The sequence below is a fragment of the Garra rufa genome, chromosome 10 (genome assembly GCF_049309525.1).
Source record: "Garra rufa chromosome 10, GarRuf1.0, whole genome shotgun sequence".
Lineage (NCBI taxonomy): Eukaryota > Metazoa > Chordata > Actinopteri > Cypriniformes > Cyprinidae > Garra > Garra rufa.
In genome coordinates, this window is record NC_133370.1 from 48,568,526 (window position 1) to 48,593,462 (window position 24,937).

The window sequence follows — 24,937 nt, forward strand, 5'->3', positions numbered from 1 at the left end:
AGAATCATGACAGAGGAAAGGTTAAAATAAGAAACATATAAGGTGCAGAGTAATGTTACAATATACACAGTGAAATAAAGTGCAACAATGTTAATACCTTGTATATAATACTACACAAATATTACAGAATAAACTGTAATTCCATATAATTTTACCTCAGACATGGTTAAAATCATGGATTTGTGCTGTACTACATATTACTGTTTTTTCCCCTTCTTTTTTTTCACCTTAGCTTTTTTTAATACTTTTACATTTTATAAGAGTATTATGTTAAGTATGCGCATGCGTTGTAATGACGCGTTACGTCACAAACGACGCGAAAACGCCTAACGTCACCACGCAATGCAAATTACACAGGCATACCATACGTCACTTTGCGCATGCGCGGTAAACACATACCTGACGTAGGTACCTGACGTCACCGCGCTACAGTCTGCAGCGAGGAGTACTTGGGTTTGAGAGGGATTTTGGCCACTTTTTTTCTTTTTTTCTCAGCAGGGCTGTCATTGAAGTAAATCAAGAGAACCTAGGGGTGAAATCTCATTATGAAATTAATGTTTTTCTCTATTATTATCAACATCATTTTCTCAAACTAACAGTTCTAAGTTTCCGAACAATGTCTAATGAGTTTGGAGAACACCTGACCAAAGATCAGAGACCACTCCTTCTCTAGATTCTCCAGAATTCAATTCAATTCAATTCAATTCAAGTTTATTTGTATAGCTCTTTTCACAATACAAATCGTTGCAAAGCAGCTGTACAAAAATGTAGGCTACTACAATATATTTAGTAGCTTGTTAGTGGTGACTACTGTATGTTAAGTCGATGTACATATGATATAAATATTGAAAATAATAATGGTGTAGTGATTATGTGTTGCAATCAAACTTGTAGAAAATTTGTGTAGTGCTGCATGTTGTTTCAAATCTCTCTGTTCCCAGCTTCATGTTGGTGCTTCTTCTCTTCAGTTTCTATACAGGGTTCAGGTCAGGGAACTGGGACGGTCATGGTAGAAGCTTCATTCTGTGCTCAGTGACATAATTTTGCGATGATTTTTGATGTTTGTTTTTAGGTCATCATCCTGCTGGAAGATAAAACCACCCTGTTGAAAAAATATAGCATATGCTGGTTGGGTATGTTTTGGTTCTGGGATGCTGGTTTTAGCTGGTTTATGTTGACTACTTTTTCCCCACATCAATCTACATCTCAAACACCATGATGACAAAGCACAAAACAGGTTTGTAACAACTTTGAAAAGATCCCATAGCATAAGTATTCATACCCTTTTTCTGGGACACTCGAAATTTATCTCAGGAGCATTCATATTGCTTCTAGATGTTCCTACACTTGGAGTGGAGTTAAACTGTGGCAAATTCATTTGAATGAGTCTGATTTAGAAAGGCACACACCTCTCAGAAAAGGTCTAACAGCTGAAAAAGCATCTCAGAGCAAAAACCAAGATAACTGCCTGTAGAGCTCAGTGACAGACTTGCGTTAAGGCGATGATCTAGAGAAGAGTTCAGAAACAAATCTGCTGCATTGAAGGTTGACAGAAGCATTATCCATAATGGAAGACGATTGGAACAACTAGGACTCTAGAAAATGTTTTCCAGCCCCCATCCAAGCTGACAGAGATGGAGAGGTGAAAAGGTGAGGCAAAGAATGGCAGATAATTGCCAAATGCAGATGTGCAAAGCTTGTCACATCAGACCCAAAAAGACTGTAAAGGTGCTTCAACTGTGTACTGAGTTAAGGGTATGAATACTTATGCAATGTACTTATTTCAGTGTTTTATTTTGAATAAATTTGTAAAATTTGCAAATCTGTTTTTTGCTGTCATTATTGTGGTGTATGGAGTGTAAATTGATGTGGGGAAAACTAATTTAAAGCTGTTTAACATAATACTGCAACAAAACAAAATGAATTTTGCAAAGCACTGTATTTGTAATAGTTAAATATGTAAAGGTGTATGGTGTCCTCAAACATAATTTTGGTAACTCTTTACACAAGTTCCATTAGTGAATGTATTAAATAACCTGTACAAACAATAAACAATACATTTATTACAGTATTGATTGATCTTTGTTAATGTTCGTTTCACAGTGCATTAACTAATGTTAAAAAAAACACAACTTTTGATTTTAATAATGCATTTGTAAATGCTGAAATTAACATGATCTAAGATTAATAAATGCTCATTCTTACTTCATTTTCTTAGTTCAACTAATTAACTAATGTTAACTAAAAAATCGTATTAAGTAAAGTGCTACCATATTTTTTAAAACAATTTTTTTAAGCATTCTTCCTATGTATTATGCATTATTAAGCATTATGTTAAATAGGTTATTGACTGCATTTTGAGCTGAAGTGGCACGACATTGAGAAACACTGTCAATTTTATCAAAAACACTTTATTTTTCAAAACAACAGCACATTAAACATCTACAGAAGGGAACAGTGACAATATATAAAGACGTAAAAATGAAAGAAAAAAGGAGGGCCTAAAATGGCATTAAAAAAGCAAAGTGAAACATCATTATGACCAAATGAGAGATGGATGTTCAGTACTGGAAGCTGCGCTTGGTCTGAATGTCATCCAGGATTTGCTGTAACTCCTCATCCTCAAACCGGCCTTCCAAACTAGAAGAGAAAAGAGAGAAAAAAATAAAACATATACTAAAGAATAATTTGAACCAACATCAAAAACAGCTGATCCTAAAGCTCTGTGAGTTTCAGTTCAACCGTGTCATAAACTACAAATACAAATAAGCTGAGTGTTTTGTCTAAAGAAAACACTTCTAGAGTTAAAAAGATAATCTAATAGACTGTCAACATCAGTTATTAGTGTTCAAAGCATCCAGCTTCAGGGTTAAAGTTCAGTTTAGATTTTGTAAGTGTCGCTGTAACTCCTAAACCTTCTTTTTATATTTTTACTTGCATTATTTATATACTATCATAGTTTTATATATATATATATATATATATTTTTTTTTTTTTTTTTTTTTTTTTTTTTCTAATTTTGAATATTATTACTATTAGTTTTTTTTCTAGTTTTTTTTTTCCCAAAGATTTTAGTGATAGAACTTAAACTTCAGGATTCCATTTTTTCCCACTATATAAAATATACAAAAATCAATATTCAATTTAATAAAACATTTAAAAAGTCCAAGTTTTTGACCTAATGTTAATTTTAGTTAACAAGAATAGCTCACATTGTGCAATCCCAGATAAACATGTATAACACGGTGTAAAATCATCAACACAACAGACTGACAATTAAATGACAGTAAGATCCCCATGTGAGCATTGTTTCTCTGTGTTTGTGTATAAAACAGGCATTTGATCATCACACACTAAGACTTGAAACTCCAGCTCACCTGGGAATGAGGGCTTTGGCCTCCTCTGCAGCCTCAGGACACAGATTGGCTAAACTTGCCAACTCAAACTTGTGAAGCTTCTTCTGCAGAAGTAAGCTGTGAAACACAACCACAGTTATCATTTTTATGAATATCATATTCACTAAATGACACTAAAATTAACAAGTACAAGTAAAAAAAAAATCTTTTTTTCAAAAAAAAAATAAAAAAAATAAAAATAATTAATTAATTAGAACATGCTAAGATGTTTAACCTAGGGCTGCAAGATATATGAAATAAAATCAATATTCACAATATGGCTCATATACAATAAGTGCCCTTGTCAAACTTAATTAAATTGCAATTTAATGCTAAATGGTTTACCATTTTGAAAATGAAAAATCTAAATGTAAATGATATTGTAATTTTATTTTTATTACTAAATTTTTTCATAATAATCTCAATAAAAAAAACATGTGGCATATGAAAACTCAAGTGGAAAGAGATTTTAACTCTGAAATGGTTACTGATATTGGTTTTCGTATTCAGAAATTTGAGTTTTTGTAATAAGTAAATATGTGACCCTGGACCACAAAACCAGTCTTAAGTCGCTGGGGTATATTTGTAGCAATAGCCAAAAATACATAGTATGGGTCAAAATTATTGATTTTTCTTTTATGACAAAAATCATTAGGAAATTAAGTAAAGATCATGTTCCATGAAGATTTTTTGTAAAATTCCTACTATAAATATATCAAAATGTAATTTTTGATTAGTAATATGCATTGTTAAGAACCTAATTTGGACAAATTTAAAGGTGATTTTCTCAGTATTTTGATTTTTTTGCACCCTCAGATTACAGATTTTCAAATAGATGTATCTCAGCCAAATATTGTCCTATCCTAACAAACCATACATCCATAGAAAGCTTATTTATTGAGCTTTCATGTGATGTATATACCTCAGTTTTGTAAAATTTTACCATATGACTGGTTTTGTGGTCCAGGGTCACATATAAGTTGAAAAATGTTCAACATTTTCCCAAACCATTCAGTCTTAAATAAGTTCAGATTATAATTAACTACCCACTAACTAGTGGGACTCTATTCAAATCATCTGATGCAAATTCCAAAATTTAAAAATTATTGTAAAGTCGTTATTTTCCCCAATATCATGAAACCCCAGTTTAAACTGAAAAGGGTTTGTTCACCCAAAAATGAAAGTTCTGTCATTAATTACTGACTGTCATGTCGTTACAATCCCATTACAGACCTTTGTTCATCTTCAAAATGCAAATTAAGATATTTTTGATTTCTGACCCTCCTTAGAAAGCAAGGATCCTACCGCTTTCAAGGTCAAGAAAGGTACAGAGAACATCGACACAATAGTCCATGTGACTCACCTCTGCTCATAAACAAGGCACAGTACTCGCGATAATAGTGGAAGATGGTAACTTGTAAAAATTATGGTTGAACCGCTTACGTCACATAATAGCTGCTCGCATTAAATTCAAGGCATTAACGTTTGCCTACAAAACCACCACTGGATTCAGACTTGTGTGTCCTCTAGAAGCTTGCGTTCTGCAAGTGAACAGTGCATTACTGTGGCATCCCCCTAAGAGGGACAAAATCACTTTCACAGACTTTCACATTAAATCAGTGCTGCACGATTAATCGCATGAGATTGTGAGGCGCGCTTAGTCAATGAAGCCGGTGCTTTGATTAGTAGTAAATCTCCATCACGTGCTTTCAGCTGGAGCGGCAATTAATACACAGAGGCGTAAATCACTGACAAGCTATGCCAAATCGCGCTCAAAATCGCATTCGATTTATCGTGCAGCCCTACATTAAATGTACTCTTCTGGTGGAATGACCTGCCTAAGTCTTTAGCCATCTTCAAGAATCGGCTAAAACCACATCTCTTCTAATTTTATTTGACCCTCTAACTCTAGCACCCTCTATTCAGGGTTTCTGCAGGATTCTCAAATTTTATTTAATGCCTTTTAATGCCCTTTTTAATGCCATTTCTAACATTTTTAATACCATACGCAACCAATAACTACAGGGCTTGAAATTAACTTTTTTACTTGGTGGCACTGGTGCTCCCAACTTCAAAAAGTTAGGAGCACCAAAACATTTTTTAGGAGCACCTAATTTCTTTTTAGTAATGCGCCTATCTTGATTCTTCATGGTCGGTTCTGATTGCCGATGTTTTACAAGCAAATGGGCTGATTCTGAAAGCCTTTTTTTATATATTTATTTTACGCCTTAAGCAAGGGACAAGAAAAAATGAAAACATGAGTACATGAACATGTTTGTTTTCTCTATTATAGATACAGCCATTTATTAGAGGCAACCGCTGCATTTTTAAACAATCTACAGTAAAACAACAAAAAATAAACGACACTTATTTCTTAGTCGTGAAGACAATAAATGCAGGCATGATCAAAGAAGGCTACTCTTTCAATATTCAAAGTGCAAATAGAGACCGAATTTTTTCAAGCATTACACAGAGCTACAGACACTATACAACTTATTACAGCCCACATACAAATAACAGCTTCGATATTATATATGTAGCCTAATTTGCACGGATTGGGGAGTCGCTCTTTAAACGCGGGGTATTAAAATTACCAAAAATTAAAATTACCAAACTGGCTCTGTGTTTATAATACCTCGCGACAGTGAATCAAAGTTAAGTTATTAACTATACAGGCTACATTCAAGATAAATTGTTAATATTTGTTTCTTCAACACTAACTAAAGTTTCAATGCCTGTATAAAACAATTTAATGCTTTTTAATGCCATTTAAGGCCTTAATTTTCGCAAAATCAATTTAATGACTTTTAATGCTTTTTAATGCCCCGTGGAAACCCTGATAAAAAAATAAATAAAAAAAAAACCTTGCCCTTTTAGACTTATTCTATTAATTTACTTAAGCTTGTTTTCTAAAAAAAAAAAAAAACACTAACTAACACTAGCTTCTCTGTTCTTGTTGTATTCTCTCTATCTATTTTTAGGTCTCTAACACTACCTTGCTTTCTCTTTTATTTTATTTTCTTCTGTTAATGCCCTTTTGTTGTTTTCGATTGCTTCCATTGTCGCTTGGGAGAAAAGCATCTGCTAAATGTCTAAATGTAAGTGTCACATGAACTGTTCTGTCCATATTCTTGGTATCTTTCTGTGCCCTGACTGCAGTACAACCTTTGCTGTTTATGGAGGTCAGAGAGCTCTCGGATTTAATCAAAAATATCTTCGTTTGTGTTCCAAAGATGAACGAAGGTCTTGCAGGTTTGGAACGAAATGAGGGTGAGTAATTGATGACAGCATTTTCATTTTTGGGTGAACTATCCCTTTAGTACTTTTATATCACCATTTCTACTCTGAGCATGTAGAACAGCTGTGGCTGAATTCAGATACACACTCTTACTATTACTGCCATAAAAAGAAACATACAATATAATGATTAGTACGCCATTCTCAATTCAGTTTGTGAGGAGCGTGCTGACCTGCGCACACTGGCGATGGTCTCTCTGTTCTTGAAGCGGCTGAATCTGGCGGTGTAGTTGAGGGTCTTCATGAAGACCTCAGACAGCTCCTGCTCATCCTCCGCGCTTTCGTTCTGCTGCTTGCGATGCTCCAGCAACATGTGAACCTCCGAGTTCAACAGGGTCTCTGCGTTCTCAAACTCTGAGACAAATAAAATATCAGTCAGCTTCCTTAATTCACTTCTTTATTTTACAAACTGAACATATCAATATAAAAAATCTATTTGGAGATGTACCAGTGCAAAGGCATATTTAGTGTTTAAGGTTTTATATTCACAATATTTTCCTATTTGAGCAAAAATGAATGCTAGAACAAGTATAATTAACCCTTGTGCGACCTTATGAACATTTTTGTCCATTTCAGTTTTGTTTTTTGTTTTAAGTGTGTCTGTGTTGATGCCAACTACATAAATCTTGGCTCAGGTGTGTATTTTCATTGAAAAAATTGTAATATTTCACCCTCATTTCCTTCAAAAAAATCTATTTTACCCTGCGTACAAAAACTACTCACACCCAGGACCTTAAAGGGATGGTTCGGAGTAGATTTGACTTCATTGCTATGCACTCCGAAGCCCATGTAAATACCCCATCCGAGTTTTTTTTTTTTTTTTAACCTTAGTCAAACATTGAGGGAGATATCAGAGTTTTTCGAATGGCTCACAAAACGCTGCATCAGAAAATTTGTCCAAAGTCCACCATGATTGTTTTAAAAACAACTGTTACCCGATCCCTACTAGTCTCAAAAACTACAAGTCGACATCACTTCCCTGGTTTGGGAAAAGCACGTAAGCACCTACTGCGTCTGTGTGCATGTCAACTTGTAGGAGGACTTTTACGTGCTTTTCCCAAACCAGGGAAGTGATGTCAACGTGTCGCCATTTGCAGTTTTTGAGACTAGTAGGGATCGGGTAAAAGTTGTTTTTAAAACACTCATGTGGACTTAGAAATTTTCCGATGCAGCGTTTTGTGAGTACATACCCTATTTACACTACTGTAGAAGTTTGGTAAGATTACGTGCAAGTTTAGTGGTGCAATTTACGAGATACATCACATGTTCCATGTACGGCTGTAGCAAGCCATTCGAAAAACTCTGATATCTCCCTCAATGTTTGACTAAGGTAAAAAAAAAAAAAACTTGGGATGGGGTATTTACACAGGGTTTCTGCAGGACTTTCAAATCTTATTTAATGCCTTTTAATGCCCTTTTTAATGCCATTTCTAAAATTTTTAATGCCATACGCAACCAATAACTTAACACGGCTGTGTATGAATGCGTGAATATTATAATGCATTTTTTTCATGCGGTCTTACAATGAGGCAAAAATGAACATACATTACTCTGCTGAACATAATTAGAAATGGATCAGGAGACAGCTTAAAATGTCAGCGTTTATTTGCAGAGTTCAAAATTTCAAATATCAATTCTGAACAGAAAAATTTCAGAAACTTTGAACTCTTAACTCTTAAAACTGGCCGTTCTTAAAAAGTCTGTGTCACACAAGAAAGCAATTACGAAAACTGCTTCCGTGTTTATCATACTTCGCGACAGTGAATCAAAGTTATTAACTATACAGGCTACATTCAAGATAAATTGTTAATATTTGTTTCTTCAACACTATCTAAAGTTTTAATGCCTGTATAAAACAATTTAATGCTTTTTAATGCCATTTAAGGCCTTAAATTTCGCAAAATCAATTTAATGACTTTTAATGCTTTTTAATGCCCCGCGGAAACCCTGTTACATGGGCTTCGGAGTGCATAGCAATGAAGTCAAATCTACTCCGAACCATCCCTTTAAGGACAAAAATGTCCACATTGAAACTGCAATTTTTTAACTCAGGGCCATTTGACTATAAAATGATGCAATATTTGCTAATAGGCATTCATTCTATCGGCAAGGCTTCAAATTTTAAATTTGTACCATTTTTTACTCGATTGTGCCATTTTTTCAAATTTGGCATATAAAAGAAATACTCACTTTTTCGTGTTTTCTGCTTATGCATATTATAGTCTATTATAGAGTCAATTGGAAGAATAATGCAGCTATACTTGTGTGGGTATGTTGGTAAGGATGTCAGAGTGTGGTTTGCACACTGCAGAAAATGCTTTTCTTACTTTGATTTTTTGTCTTCTTTCCAACCAAAATATCTAAAAATTCTTGAATCAGGAAGGATTTTCTAGACAAGTAAAAATTTGTGTCTTGTTTTTAGTAAAAACAAGTCAAAATTAGGCGAGGTTAAAACAAGCAAAATAATCTGTCAGTGGGGTAAAAAAATAAATAATCTAGTTGTCAGCTTGAAATAAGATTTTTTTTCTTACCCCATTGGCAGATTATTTTGCTTGTTAAGCAAAAATCTTAAACTTAATTTTGACTTGTTTTTACTTGTCTAGAAAATCCTTCCTGATTCAAGATTTTTTAGATGTTTTGGCTGGAAACAAGACAAAAAATCTACGAAAGAAAAGCATTTTTTGCAGTGCATGTGTTTATTGAACATTTTATGGGTGTAATTAGTTTGAAAGAAATTATATTGTACTGGCAATCAAAAATCCCACTCCATGTATATGAGTCTCACCCTTGGCAGCGTCATAGGGCCGTGTGAAAGCTATGAATAAGGTCAAAGAATTTCTATGACAGTTTTTTGACATGGCCCTAAGTGTTTGTTTTTTTTAATCTGACACTACATAAAAAATATAAATCCCTCAAAATGAATGTTGTTGTTCTTCATTGACACACCCAAGAAGCTAATAAGCAAAGAAAAAGAAAATTCTGCTTATCATTCAGTATATGGAAATTAACTACTATTTTTCATATTTTTCATAAAAAACACCTGCGGCATTGTGTAAACAAACCAGCATTTAAAGGGTTAAAATTCTGAAAATTAATGAATGTTTGGTATCTATGGATAGAACAGATGCTGGTTAAAAAAAAATCGACATCAGTGAAAGTGGAAAAAATATTAATAAATCATATTTTTGACAGTTTTTGGATGTGGACATTTTTGTCCATTTTGCACCCATGTGTAACTTTTTTTGAACGCACAAGGGTTAAACAACCATTGAAAAAAAAGTCTAGAAATTTAACAACAAACAACAGCAACCTGACTGACCCATTCTGACAGTCAATTCAAACACACAAAGGTCTATTTTTGGAGAAAGCTATGCAAAGTGTGTGATAGGTATGAATAAAGTTATCAAAGTACACGAAACCTACAGTAGCTATAGAGCGGATATGTGCAACTTCAGAGAACATAAATTAGATTGGGATGCGCATGTTGTAGATGATGGAGAACTGATGCGATGTGTTTGTAATCTTCTCACCTTTTGGAAACATGAGCTGAGACGCGTCCTCCTCCACATCTCCTACATTCACTGCTCCTCCTGCCGCCATCACACTATAAATGTAGTCACAGTACAGTGAATATGAGTTACCCTTCACTGTTTACCTTCACATACAGTCACATTACTACACCGCACACCGTCTACAGCGCCGCTTTGAATTCTACTTCCGGTCAAAAAAAGTACGAGCAGATTGCCGCACAGCGCCATCTAGTGCACTGATGTCGAACTTCTCCTTAGTTTAAATGTATTGGAGAAAAATATATGAAACTGTATATGTTTGCGTGTTTTTGCGATTTTTGGAAGGAATGCTTTTTCTTTTTGTGATTAAAAAATATTTATTTATTTTTTTAGCATATGGCTGCATTAATATGGAGGACTAGAAATGACTTAAGTATAAATAAATTAAGGAATAAATAAATAATTGTAGAAATACATAATTAATTAATCAATTAACAAATAAAAAAATAAATGTAGAAAAAGACGATACAAAAATAGCACAATTAAAAATGACACTTTTGATCAATTTAATTATGCATATCTGCATTTATTCATTTCCACATTTATTTATTTCTATATAAAATTGTTTTTGTTTGCCTGTGCACAGGCACGCGGTTTTTGATTTTTGAAATGAATGCTTTTTCTGTTTGTGATTAAAAAATATTTATTTATTTTTGAGCTTATGGCTGCATTAATATGGAGGACTAGAAATGACTTAAGTATAAATAAATTAAGGAATAAATAAATAATTGTAGAAATACATAAATAATAAATTAATTAACAAATAAATAAATAAATGTAGAAATAGACGGTACAAAAATAGCACAATTAAAAATGACACTTTTGATAAATTTAATTATGCATATCTGCATTTATTTATTTCCATTTAATTATTTATTTCTATATAAACTTGTTTTTGTTTGCGTGTGCACAGGCACGCAGTTTTTGGAAGGAATGCTTTTTCTTTTTGAGATTAAAAAATATTTATTTATTTATTTATTTTTGAGCTTATGGCTGCATTATTAGGAGGACTAGAAATGACTTAAGTATAAATAAATAAATAAATGAAGGAATAAATACATGTAGAAATACAAAATAAATAAATAAATAAATGTAAATACATGGTACAAATGGTACAAAAATAGCACAATTAAAAATGACACTTTTGACAAATTTATTTATGCATATCTGCATTTATTTATTTCCACATTTAATTATTTAGGGGAGAGTGGGGACGGTTGCAACACTTTTTGCATTTCCTTTAGTTTCTCAGAAACTGTTTGTCTTAGAAAGCCGAAATTTTAATACAATAAAGCTGCATCTGTCAGCTACTCACCCATATTGCTAAAACATGTGTATGATAATATACATACAATTTACACTTAAATAGACAAAGTGAAATGCTGCAACCGTCCCCACAATAGGGGACAGTTGCAACATTCAATACAATGTAATTCAATCATTCTTAAATATAATTTTGCAATTTCTTTATTTTATTTGTGCACAGTCAGGGTCTTCAATAAGGTAAATTGGCTGTAAAAACAAAAACAAAACAAAGAATAGTAAATGAAAAACTTTGTTAAGTAACAAGTAGATTTTTTACCTATTTAACTTAAAAAAAGTAGAGATAACTAACTATTAAAGGGGTTCATTAGTATTACAATTATTTACAATTATGTAATGTTATGGCAAGCTGTTAAATCAATATTGTGGTAAGGGGACAGCATTTTGGGAGGGTTTCAACAGTGTGTTGCAACTGTCCCTACAGTGATAGCCATGATAAAAATTGGTATATTATATTACAACATATCATTGACACATGCTAGCTATGCCTATTAGAAGCTAAACTTTTATGTTTTTACAATGCGTCACACAAACAACTTAGACACTATGACCAAAAATCTCATCTTTAAAAAAATTACTTTTTTACCAAGAAAATGATTTTGGGTAGAAGGAATGATCACATGTGGCTGATTTCTAATAATTACTTTACTGACAGCAAAATATAAATCTTTCTGATTTTTTTTTTTGTATAGACAGGTTTTTATGTTGTTTTGAGTTAAAATATGTTTTCTTTTCACAATTGAGCTTAAGTACATGCTTAACTGAGCATGCACTTGTGCTGGACATTAAGTCCAATCTTGCTATAATATAAATATAAAACTAAATTCAATATAAAACTAAGTTTCCCCACAATTTTGCAAATGTGTTTTTTAAGTAAGTAATGTTTTCTTGCATTTTCACTTCTCCTGTACTGTGAAATCTACAGTGTGGCAGTTACTGTTAAATGGTTGAATCTTTCTGTTTATTTCACCTTGATGCTGTTTGGGAACGTCCGTATTTCATCTGGAACTAAAAAGATTTGTTCTTGCGCATCAAACAAGCCTGACAGTAAGTCCTTTTTATACTTTCTTAGTTTAACCTTTCTGTCTAACAATTCATTAGACATAACTATTAAAAAAAAAAAACAGTAAACTAATGAAGACAGAGGGAGAGATGACGATCTGCACTCAGTCACTGGGTTCTTAAGTTAAAAAATGCTATTGACAGCAGTGAAGTGATGATTATCTGAAAACGCGGTGCGCCTCGTGTTTTCAGACCTAAAAAGTGCATTCGTGTGAAGGGGAAACTTGGAATGGATAGATAGTAGCTTGGTGAGACAAGGAATGCTTGCATGCACATAAGCCTGTCAACCCAAATCCGATTGAAATCCGATCATATTTAGGTAGTCTGAACAGCAACAAACTACATGAAATCTGATTTGGTCAAATCCGTTTCGATTAGGAATCCTATACAAATCGGATTCCTGGAAATCCTTTTCAGTCTGACCGGTCAGATAGAATTTGGCGAAGCTTTTTCCCGTTTTCACGTCACGTAAAATGTAAACACGTCAGACGTTTTTTGTGGAAAACATCGTAAACGTCTTTGCAGAAACAAGCTTGTGTTGCGAACTGCGAGTCAAGCGGAAAAGACAATATACGGTTAGTATATGCACCTCTTTGAGTTTGGAAACCAGTGGAGATGGCAGCACAGAATAAAGCGGCACATTCCAGCTTCCTGCCGCTGCTTTAGAAGACGAATATAATCCAGCGCAATGGCAAAGTTGTCATATCACAAGACAACATCTATTTTGCGAACACTGTATCGCTGTTATTGTCGATTTTAGCATTGGCGTTACAAAGCAGCAGCATTGCCATAGAAACCAACGCACATTCCGTAAAACAAGAGCGCTTACGGACACACAAATCCGATTTGAACAATTGCGATAGGACTGTGTGGACAGTCAGTTATTCAAATCCGATTCTATCCAGATATGGACAAAAAATCGGATTTGGACTGACAGTCTGAACGAGGCTAGATCTTCCTGTTTATATGTAAGGTGTTGGCAGGTTAACATTTCCACAGCAACTTTATTATCAGAGCAGAGGAATAACCCTTTCGTGCAGCTTCACTCTGTTTTAAAAACTTCTTTTAGGCTTTCTTTGACTGGGACTTCAAACTAGAGGTGTAACGATATGCCTAGGTCACGATACGGTACGTATCCCGATATTGGGTTCACAATACGATACGTATCACGATATTTTGAACAAAAATTAAAACATGAAACTGAAAATCAAACAACAGATTTATTTAAAAACAATAAACAAATTTCAATTTCAATCAGTTTTACATACAAGGTCACATTTTAAGGTTTAATAAAAACCTTCTGTATTAAAATTAACAACTGATAAGGTCTGTCTGTCACTGAATGTTTTTTTTTTAATTTAACATGATAGCATTGGCGTAAATTTCATTTAACAGTAGGGGGGGACAATAAATATAAAATTTCTCATGAGCAATTTTTGAAGGGGACGCAAAATAATACAGTCAAATTGTACTTATAAAGATACACAACAATAAAAACAAAAACAAAAAAAGGTTTACAATTTTATTAATAGTGAGGTTTGTTCGGACGTAACACAGTGCTCATTTAGTAAATGCACAGCTAAATGAAACGCCACACACTCGCGACGAGCGGGTCTCGAACCCGGGTCTCCGGCACGGGAGGCGGACGCGCTAACAAAAGGGCTAAAGGCTGGACCTACTGATAACGCTCGCTAGTTTATCTCTTGACATCAGGGAAGTGAGGTATACCTGCAACATTCTAATTGTGGCCCTTAATGTTAAGTTAACATTATGCCAAGTCGTCACAAATAAAACTATGCATGGGAAACGGCTTTGGCGTCTTGCATTGCATTATGCAACAAGCTATGGTAAACAAGCTAACGTTAACTAGATAAGTAATGTTTTAATTGCTAATATAGCAGATTCATGGAAAATTACATCGGTAATCAGCATTTTTGCCGCAACTAATTTATGAATGAGTCTGCATCAACTACATTAAAGAGAATCGCTTTATTTAAAGTTAATGAAATACCCTATTTACTGGAGTTCAGCATTAATTGAGCCGCAGCCACACACCTGACTCGTGTGTGTAAAGCGGGCAGTGGGCCAAACCACTGTAAGGAAGGGGAGGGGGAACTCAACTGTTTCTAAATGCATTTTTTGCGGGTTTTTTTTCTACTTACACGAGTAGGTATACATACATATATTTTTCACAATAGAGAGTGCGATTTTTTTTAAATAATTTTTTTAGAGAGGGGGGGGGGGACAACCCTCGGATGGGGGGGGACATGTCCCCCCCGTCCCCCCCGGGATTTACGCCCATGCATGATAGTGATAAAATTGTCAAGATGTCAAATTCTTTAAACCTGCTAGCGATGCAAGATTCTATGTGTGTGCGAAACAGAGTCCTACCCGACGGGTGAACCGCTAAAACTGACGTAACGGTGGAATAATATTTATCCGTCAGGTGCAGTGCGGGTGACATGCACAGGTATTTGCTCTTTGGACTCAATCCGGTACACGCTGACGCTGCTCTCAAACGGTCCTGTGCTTGTGTTCGCGCTCTGTCTGAAGACCGTTTAAAAGCCATTTCACATGGGACGCGTCAAGCGGTGGAATCTCTGAGCGGCTGCCGCTTTCTCTTGTAGTGAAAGTGTTTTGCGGTCGAGCTGGTGTTCGAGACGCGGTCTCAGGGTAAACGTATTGCAAACAACAAGGTCTCATTTTACTTTACAAAAACAAAATAAATGAAACGTAATGAAAATACTATGTGTTATTTGCTATTTGTCATTTTATGGGACAATGACTAGCGTGGTTTTCATGTCAGACACAGTTTACTATGACATTTTACACATAATTGTATTTTTACTGCGCAGGCTATACTACACGCATTTTCTGGATTTTTTTTTTCTTTATTAATAACCTTTCTCCGTATTTTATGGATCATACAGCTCCAAAATGTTGCACTGCTGACTTAAATGAGGAGGGAGGGTCCGCAATCTCTGGGTTGGTTGCCATGTTTCCTCACGTTCTTTTTCAACTAGCTCAACTTTTGCAGGCAGGCGTCACATGATTGGAAAGGTAGTCACGGGGTGTGTCGCGATTCTCCCTTATTCGGTTTCATATCACGTATCGTTACAGCCCTACTTCAAACAGTTTTGGGCTCTACTTCAGTGCTGGTGCTTGATAAGTCCTCCTGGCATGCCATCATACCTGACAGCCATTGTGCAAAAGAAGTTTCTTTAAACAGAGCGAAGCTGCATGAAAGGGTTATTCCTCTGCTCTGATAATAAGGATCCTGTGGAAATGTTAACCTGCTTACACCTTCCATATAAAGAGTGCATGTTGTCTGCACTGATGGAGTCCATCTTGAATCAGGGGTCCTAACGAGAAGCCACATCTAGCAGCTCTTGATTAGATTCATATTTATATTTCTCGATGATGTAGTACAATATCTCAGTTTTCAAGGCTGTGGTCATGCCTCTGTCTTCCTTTTGTATTAGCAGCATTGAAGTCTTCAAGAAGAACTGGCTTATAGGAGACACTAATATAGTCTTCTCAGAGTGCTTCTGTGACGTTCAGCAGTGGGCCCAGATTTCAGGACATTATGCCAGTTTGGAATTAGTTACCAGACCTTCTTGTTCTTAGAAAGTTAAAGCCTTCTCTGGGATCTGGAACCCTATTTGCATTCTGATATGAGAAAAGGTTGATTCTTCTAGACTCTTTTAATAAAAAACATTGCAGCCCAGTTCAGTTGTCTAGGGCAGCAGCCTTCACCATATTCACAGCAGATATATGATGCTAGTTTTCTCAAATGAAACAGTAAATTTCTCATGAGGCGACTCTCACAGCAGCTAGAGATTAAGTTCATGTGTTCATGTTATGATATAGTGAGACGCAGAGGCACAAAATCACTGTGAGTGTCACCCATGCTTCAGTATTTGTGTAGTAAACAAAACCGGGTCTCTGGCATTCGTACATACAGAGGCAAACAGAACATGCAGGGTTCATATTCAAACCATCTTTTGTCTTTTTGCGTTTTAATACTCACAGACACTAGTCCATATCACAATTCGAATTAAGCGACAGGCCTATGATATATTCATCTACAAAACTGACGAATTCCGTGGTATTCCGCTCTATAAATTCTGTTTTTATGAATGGACTCTGCGACCACCTTTTGGCCGAATCCATATGGCCCTATATGTAACCACGTCACAGGGTCTCTCTGTAATGTATACACCAAGATGCTTTCTCAGGTACCGAAAGTTGTAGCCAGAGTTTGGTACCCAACCCTAGTCATATCTCATCGAGGCCCCAAGCAAACAAAGATTCCCTCATCCCTGATGCGATTTCCTCACTTGTTTGATTTTCCAGGAAAATGTCATCTCCAATCAGCGACTTTTATAGTTGGAGGTCATTACTAAGATGTTTGTAGGGCTCTGTTGTCTGGCTGGGCTACAAGTCTGTTGTCGCAGCATAATATTCCCCTTGTGACAGCTCTGTTCATCCTGAGCTCTGTTGCCTTCCATTTCTCAAAAAGCTCTAGGATAGCAACTTTAGAAAAATAGTTGTGTGATGGTATTACCATGGTATTATCAAGTGATCAGATCAAGTGTGTTAGTTGGTACCATGTGTTTAATGTTTTAACTTATGATGAATGCTGTATTGTCAGGTATTCCCTGTGGCTTGTTTCTGTCAGTGTTTTGAGTTCAAGATATTGACCTTCAACAGGTGAAGCACTGGCCTTACATACAGTAGGACACACTCACAGTCCTCACCTGAAAGCATCAGTGTCCTTTTAAAAGACTCTATATGTCTTGCTATTATGGCATCGAATTATTTGTCTTCCTCTCTGCGTTCAGTACCTGAGAAATGGCCTTTTCCTGGTCAAGCACTTCCTCAGTCTTGTTGAGTCTGGAACCCTATGTGTTGGAGATTCAGTGATGAGTTTCTTCTGAGGTAGTTTAATCTCTGGAACTGGACCTTGGAGCAGTGGACGAAGGTAGTCTGCTCTGATGAGTCCTGTTTTCTTGTACCTCACATTTCCTTGAGTATGAAACAACATGAGCATACACTGATATGACCTGTTAGTTCAGGGACTGATCAGGGCAATGTTCTGCTGGGAAACCCTGTTTCTGGCCATGCGGACATCAATTTGACCCAAGCCACCTACGTAAATCTCATTGCAGACCAGGTACACTCTTCATGGCACTAGTATTCCCTAAAGGCAATAGCCTCTTTCAGCAGCATATTGTGCTCTGCAAACTGCTCACATTGTCCAGGAGTGGTTTGAGGAACATGAAGAGATGTAAATCTGTGGGGTGTGCTGGACCAACCAATCCAATCCATGGTGGCTCCACCTCACAAGTTAAAAACACGAAGGAGCTAGTGTCTTTGTGCCAGATTCCACTGGACTCCTTCAGGGGTCTAGCAGGGTCCATGACTGGGTCAGTGCTGTTTTGGCACTGTATATTCAATAACAGTCAGCTGACAATTTGACACCTGCTAGGTTTTAGCACCTGGCATTATAAATTTCTTTCTTTTTGCATTGCATTGTTACATAATATTATTAATTTGATTGATCACAGCTATCCACGTCAAGATATCATTACACCTCTTTTAAATAAACAATTTAGGTTCTATGGGCCAGTTTTGTGTTATACTCTCGATTACTACTAACAATATTTTTGACTTGTCCCTCAGTTTGTAAAATTGTGAAAATCATGTTAAATCATGGTTACAGCATTTTAAATCCACCTGGTAATTTATGATTTGTTCTGAAGGTAAAATAGCTGAGCAATGCTGGGCAGGGTTACTAAAAACCTGGGGTGCGTTTCCCGAAAACAACTATTGTCGGAAATTCTGTCGTAATCAGTAGAGTTCAATGGAACTAATGACCATAGTTAGCTAATGATGCTTTTGGGAAACGCAGCCAAAATTGGTTATTTGCACTCAATGTCTATCAAATTGTAGTACAGTCCTGCAAAAGGGGTAACCTAGTTTTGAGAATATGTAATAACAAGAGAATACTAGGGGAGAAAAGTTACCAAGAGACAAAAACAGCAGAAAACTAAACCAGGGTAAAAAGACAATATTTTATTAATTTAAACATAAAGTTATCAGGATGCTTATCCATTCGAATTCAGTAACAAAAATCCAAATTCCAAGTAGCCTGAAAGAAAGATTAAATTACATATTTTAAAGAAGAAATCTTTTATTTTTAAAAACAATTCCTGAATTGATTGTGACATCAAATTTTATTGTGATACCTTTTACCTTTGTCAGAATTTACCTTTGTAAACCCCTTTACAAGACATTCATCTAAACTAAATTTCAACATTTAATAATTCAAGCCTCAGCTGTAAAATATTTTTTTCTTCTTTTCCATTTTAACTGTATTTTATGGAAACATATGAACGGTTTTTGACTAATTATTTAAATTGAGTACTTTATTTAAATTGTTTTATGAAATTAAACTTTGGAAGTCAAGTTGCATTTAGTTACAATGGCGTATTCAGTTTAGAAATTGGATTTAAACTTCAAAAACAAAGTATCTGCATTATTAGCGCATTTCAATAATGTGACACAGAGATGAATTTAGAAACAAATGGCATTTTGGTAGAAAAAAAGACATTAAACTTTAGAAAACAAGAAAAAACAACAAGAAATGGAGAAAAAAAACGTTTAAGCACTTTAAACCATCAACTTACTATTCCCAACTGGAAATAAAGCACTTAATACCTGAATTGGGCCTCAAATGTAAATGTATAGGTTGCTTTCCAAACTCACTATCTGATGAGAAATTAGAGCATATAAATATGAAGTCTTTCTGTTGCTCATTTCATTGAACACATTTAATATCTATAAAACACCTCTTGAATATTGTGAAGATCAGCATTCGCCTCGGCGTCCTCCTCGATATCTACATTTGTCCCGTTATGTCTCTGTTCTACTGACTGATCTAGTATTTGTCATCATCGCTGAGCGTTTCGCCGCCAGCGAGAGATACGCTCTGTGCCAATCTCTTCCGGAAGTGTCCATTGGGCACCTGCCAGCCTATCCGTGATCTTGTGCGCATCGAGGCGCTGACCGTGTTCGCGCGGCCTAGGCTGGTGGCCACCGCTGCCTCAAAGGTAAGAGTTTCCATAGGAGCGGTAGAATCAGGGCTGTGTTCTTCCTCTTGTAGGTTGAGGAAGGACTCGGAAGGATAGCGGCGAACGGGTGAACCCAGATATTCACCCGCTTCGAAATGGGTACTTTTCTGCTGTCTTGCTTCCTGGTCTTCAGTGCTTTCGTCCCATAAAGCAGTACTACAGCACCCTATCATCTGCTGGACGGTTGCGTCGTCGTCGTCATCATCGTCATCGACGTGTGATGAAGGTTGCGTGTGGCACACTAAGGGTGAGTAGGAGATGTGAGGGCGTGAGCAGGTGGAGGTCTGGGACATGCGACGCTTGCCGCTCGGGGTGCTGGACTCTGAGGTGGAGGGAACTGGGCTTTCAGAGCTGTTTCCCTATGGAGAAATCAGATTTTACATATTTAGGACTTTAATCCAATCAATGCCATTTAAAGTTAAGTTTATAGTAGCTTAAAGGAATGCTCCACTGTTTTTTGGACATAGGCTCATTCTCCAACTCCCCCCGAGTTAATAAGTTGAGTTTTACCGTTTTGAAATCCATTCAGCCGTTCTCCTGTTCTGGCGATATCACTTTTAGCATAGCTTAGCATAGATCATTGAATCCTATGAGACAGATAGCATCGCGTTGTGCTGCGTGATATTACTGCGCCTGCTGTGTCCATATTACGGCAGCAAACTTCCTTGACTATTACACCGGATTGGGAGTGTAGTTCTTAATCTTATCGGCCTAGAAAATCATCTTTACATTTTCCGCCGGTCTTAGTACACGATATAACTGCAGAAGAGTCAAGTTTTAAATAGGACAAATATCGAAACTCGTTGGTCATTTTTGAACGTGATGCTATTGGTCTAATAGGATTCAATGATCTATGCTAAGCTATGCTAAAAGTGATATCGCCAGAACAGGAGAACGGCTGAATGGATTTCAAAACGGTAAAAATCAGCTGGTGGGTAGTTTGGAGAATGAGCCTATTTCCAAAAAAGTGGAGTGTTCCTTTAAGCTGACAGCTGGTTTCTAGATCTGCTGATTGATCTGCCACTGTGTTCCAAAAACCAGCTTAAAGGATTAGCCTAGTTCACTTTCATAACAACAATTTACAGATAATGTACTCATCCCCTTGTCATCCAAGATGTTCATGTCTTTCTGTCCTCAGTTGTAAAGAAATTGTTTTTTTTTTGTTGAGGAAAACATTTCAGGATTTCTCTCTTTATAATAGAAATGGATGGAGCCCTGAAGTTTGAACTTCCGAAATGCAGTTTAAATGCAGCTTCAAAAGGCTCTAAACAATCCCAGCCAATGAGGAAGGGTCTTATCTAGCGAAACGATCGGTTATTTAAAAAAAAAAAAGACAATTTATATACTTTTAAACCTCAAATGCTCGTCTTGTTTCATCTCTGCGCAGCACATGCGATCTCTGTGTGATTCTAGTAAATACAGTTAGGGTACGTCTAAAAACTCCCATCTCGTTTATGTCTTCAATGTCAAAATCGTCCTACAATGCGGTTTTTACCTTTTTTTGTTAAGGGCGTTTGAGTTTCTTTGAATTTTCACTTTGTAAACACTATGTCCATACTTTTGAAGCGATCTAAAGCGATTTTGAAGTTAGGGAAGAAAACGAGATGGGAGTTTTTAGACGTACCCTAACTGTATTTACCTGAATTACACAGACATTGCATGTGCTGCGCAGAGATGAGACGAGTATTTGAAGTTAAAAAGTAAATAAATTGTCTTTTTTTTTTTCGAAAATAACCGATCGTTTCGCTAGATAAGACTCTTCCTCATCGGCTGGGATTGTTTAGAGCCTTTTGAAGCTGCATTTAAACTGCATTTCGGAAGTTCAAACTTCGGGGCGCCATCCATTTCTATTATAAAGAGAGAAATCCTGAAATGTTTTCCTCAAAAAAAAACATAATTTCTTTACGACTGAGGAAAGAAAGACATGAACATCTTGGATGACAAGTGGGTGAGTACATTATCTGTGCATAGTTGTTATGAAAGTGAACTAATCCTTTAAACCAAGTCTCATCATTGCTTTGTGTCTCAGTTGACCATATGCACTGATTACTTCCTTGTTTTAGACAAGCCAGCTCAGTCATTTCCGGTCAACTCTTCTGTGCATAATAAAAGTGTACTTTGCTCGTTTTCTGTACATAATCCATTCACAATTGAAGAAAAGTTTTGTTTGTCTAAGAGGAACAAACGTCCGTTTCAAGAATGAAAAAATATGTGAGTAAATGGGCTAAAAATGTGTGAGTCATTGCTATGATTGACAATAATAACCAGAGGAAACATCTGACAAGCTGATGTCAAAAAAAGAGCTGTGCATTAAATGATTCAAACTAAATTCAGAGTAACAAAACTACAGCAGTAACAAGTTTGTGTTGGTTAAATATAGGCTATTTAATAGCTTTTACAGTTCAAGATAAAGCATAAAAGATGTAGTTATTATATTATATAAAATATTTCAGATTCACATCAATTCATATTGAGTGCATTATTTAATTCTTATACCATTAATATTTAACTTATTTAATTTGTAGTGAACTATATATAAGTATTTAAATAATCCACACTGTTTGTGTCAGGCAGTTTGTGTCTGAGCTTATTTCTTTATTTACTTTAATGACTTTCTTCACTTGCTATACTATATACTTCAGTGCGGTAAAAGTGCTACAATTTATTATACTAGTAATTTTATAATAAATCGAAAAGCAAGACGTCTTGAAAAATCTAGGGAGTTGAAATGGCAGCCGATGATTGATCCTCTGCTGCCATCTTCTGGTTATTTGGGTAATTTCATGTCATTTTCATCTTAAAAAGACGTTTTCCTTGAAAAGGCTGTTTTTTTTACATGCGGTCTTTATGAATGAAAAAGTGAATCTTTGAAGTGAATTTTATTGCACAGCTGTAGAGTTGAAAAATATGAAAGGCTTTAAAATATTACAAGATTTAAAAAATGTGTTCATGACTGTGGAGGCAAGTTACTGATTATCAAGAATATGATTAAGATGTCCTTGAAGAGAAGTATGCTTAGCTAGCTAACGTTAGCCTAAACACGATATGATAGTGTTTAGCTGTCAGCATTTAAATGTACAACTATACAGGTCCTCTCTTGGGATTATCAGGCTTGGCATTTAAATGATGTGTTGTTAAATAATATGAAACTGAATGTTCATGCTGCTATCATTGCGATGATTTTTCTCAAAATAATAGTTTCTGATAAGAATGAGGCAGTAGAGGAGTCTCCGGAGTGTCCACCTATATATAGCACATATAAAATGAGCTTCAGCAGAAGTTTACGAGCTGTCTCCGTGCATATGGTCAGTTTGGATCTGGATCTTGGCTTATGGTCCCTGACAAAACCTAAACGTAGAACACTGCTTCTGCACGTCTTGAAAAGGTCTGAAGTCTCTCTTCGTCTTTTTTTCTTTCCAGCAGGGGGCAGCATTTGTAGAATAATATTCAGTTCCACACAAGTTTTTTTTCCCCTCAAAAAGCTGTGAGAGATTATGTGAAAGAACCTTTACCAATAGATGTTTTGAGCCGTTTGTTTACCTGTCTGGTGACCCCATGAATGCGCTCCTCACTGGGAGAGCGGGAACGGGATTTCAAGTTATCTGGGGAAAGTAAGGACCGTTGTTCTTTTGGTCGTCCTCGCACCTTTTCCATGTACTGTGTCTGGTCTGAGTGGGACACTGTAAATTGTGAAATAGATCATGTTATACATCACAGTCAACATGTGGTAGGTTAATTATAGCACTCAGTGAGATTTATTTAGGGATTGCATATCTTATACTGCATGTGGATAGTTGACAAATAGGAATTAAAAAACGCTTTTTTGTAAAAGACCATTTAAAAAAAAAAAGGCATATTTATGTAGTGTGAAGTCTGATCTTTGAGAAAATATAAAGGGCCACTAACTGTCAATTATTTCATTGTTTTTTTTAACATTTTTACTGAACTGTACCATAAATTTGTCCTATGGTGTGACGTGGCAAAAATTAAGAAAAAAAAAAACTCTTAATAAAATAGAAATAGCTTGAGAGATTTATCTTTATGGTTAGACATGTATTTACATATAGAGTTATTTATTTAATATTAAATTATAATTAACATTTTCCCCCATGACTTCAAGACAAACTGTGCTGTCATCTGTTCAAAACTGCTAAAAATTGTACAATTTTAAGATGACTGATGTTTATATCTTCCCTTTTACAATACTCAACTGTTTTTTAAGATATTTTGAGATAAAAACTAATCTGTGGTTATTTCATGTGTGTGACACCATATGACATTAGGTCACACTAAAAAAAAGAAACGGTAGTTATTAAAATATTTGTATTTGATTTAAAAAATGTCAAAGGAGAAAGAAAGTTTAATCAACACAATTCAGTCTCTTGGTCAGTATGTTACTGAAACTCTTCTATTAATTATTAATTATTGCATTTAAGAAGACTGAAAATTATCAAAAAAAAAAAGAGTTGAATCAGTCTTATTTATGTAAATGCTTCTTAAAGAGACATTTTCCTCTGGTGTGACATCTGTCCTGTGCTGACAGTACAGGCATCACACCGGTGGACATTTTTGGTCACACCATAGGACGTTTCAGTCTTTTAGTATTAATGAATGACCTTGCTAATCTGAGCTAACCTGTCATTAGAGTTTAGTAAGACACATTTGCATAATTTTCCATGATTGTGTACTTTAACCTAGTTTTAAATAAAAAAATATATAATTTAGGGTGTCACACCAAAAGACATCAAAACATAACACTTTGTACTGGTTTTAAAAAAGTTTTTTTTTTTTAAATATTTGAACAATTTTAAGACAAAAATGTATCATGTGCACATCATGGGTTTCAGTAACATGAACCAATTTAAATTTTCTCTGAAACTGGCTGATTTAAAATCAGGATATGGTGTCACACCACAGGACATGGTTTTCAGAGACAAAATGTATCAAGTTCCTACGCTTTCAGAAAAATATGGATGAAAAAAATGATTGCCATTTACTAAAATAGCACTTGTACAATTATGCCAGAGGTATTTATTAAAATTTCAATGCTTTTCTTTTTAATTTATAAAATTTATTGAACCATGCTTGAGACAGCCGCACCATAAGACAATTCTAAAAATTTGGCTCAAAAATGTTTATAACAACAGGCCTATGT

At 35.5% G+C, this 24,937-nt stretch overlaps 2 protein-coding genes across 2 annotated transcripts in view; both read right to left on the reverse strand.

Moving 5' to 3' along the window:
- Nucleotides 1-2,391: 2,391 nt before the first annotated feature.
- polr2d (RNA polymerase II subunit D) lies at nucleotides 2,392-10,401 on the reverse strand. Its single transcript, XM_073849773.1, has 4 exons — nucleotides 10,223-10,401; nucleotides 6,866-7,046; nucleotides 3,378-3,473; nucleotides 2,392-2,640 (listed from the first exon to the last, which is right to left on the reverse strand). The coding sequence occupies exons 1-4, from the start codon at nucleotides 10,290-10,292 to the stop codon at nucleotides 2,562-2,564; spliced, it is 426 nt and encodes a 141-aa protein (XP_073705874.1). The 5' UTR covers nucleotides 10,293-10,401; the 3' UTR covers nucleotides 2,392-2,561.
- Nucleotides 10,402-19,351: 8,950 nt separating this feature from the next.
- The window catches only part of cacna1eb (calcium channel, voltage-dependent, R type, alpha 1E subunit b), a 119,387-nt gene continuing 113,801 nt past the window's right edge, over nucleotides 19,352-24,937 (reverse strand). Inside the window, exons 44-45 of the mRNA XM_073849236.1 lie at nucleotides 23,323-23,462; nucleotides 19,352-20,141 (exon numbers count right to left, since the gene is read on the reverse strand). Coding sequence (XP_073705337.1) covers nucleotides 19,590-20,141; nucleotides 23,323-23,462 — 692 coding nt within the window. The 3' untranslated portion in view covers nucleotides 19,352-19,589. The remainder of the gene's footprint in view (nucleotides 20,142-23,322; nucleotides 23,463-24,937) is intronic.

Bases quoted from the DNA above. Each gene is read 5' to 3' on its own strand.
- polr2d (XM_073849773.1), bottom strand. From the start codon at position 10,292: ATGGCGGCAGGAGGAGCAGTGAATGTAGGAGATGTGGAGGAGGACGCG. The intron at 7,047-10,222 runs GTGAGAAGATTA...TATTTGTCTCAG, and splicing joins TCAGCTCATGTTTCCAAAAG to AGTTTGAGAACGCAGAGACC. The intron at 2,641-3,377 runs GTGAGCTGGAGT...TTTCTCTTCTAG, and splicing joins GCCAAAGCCCTCATTCCCAG to TTTGGAAGGCCGGTTTGAGG.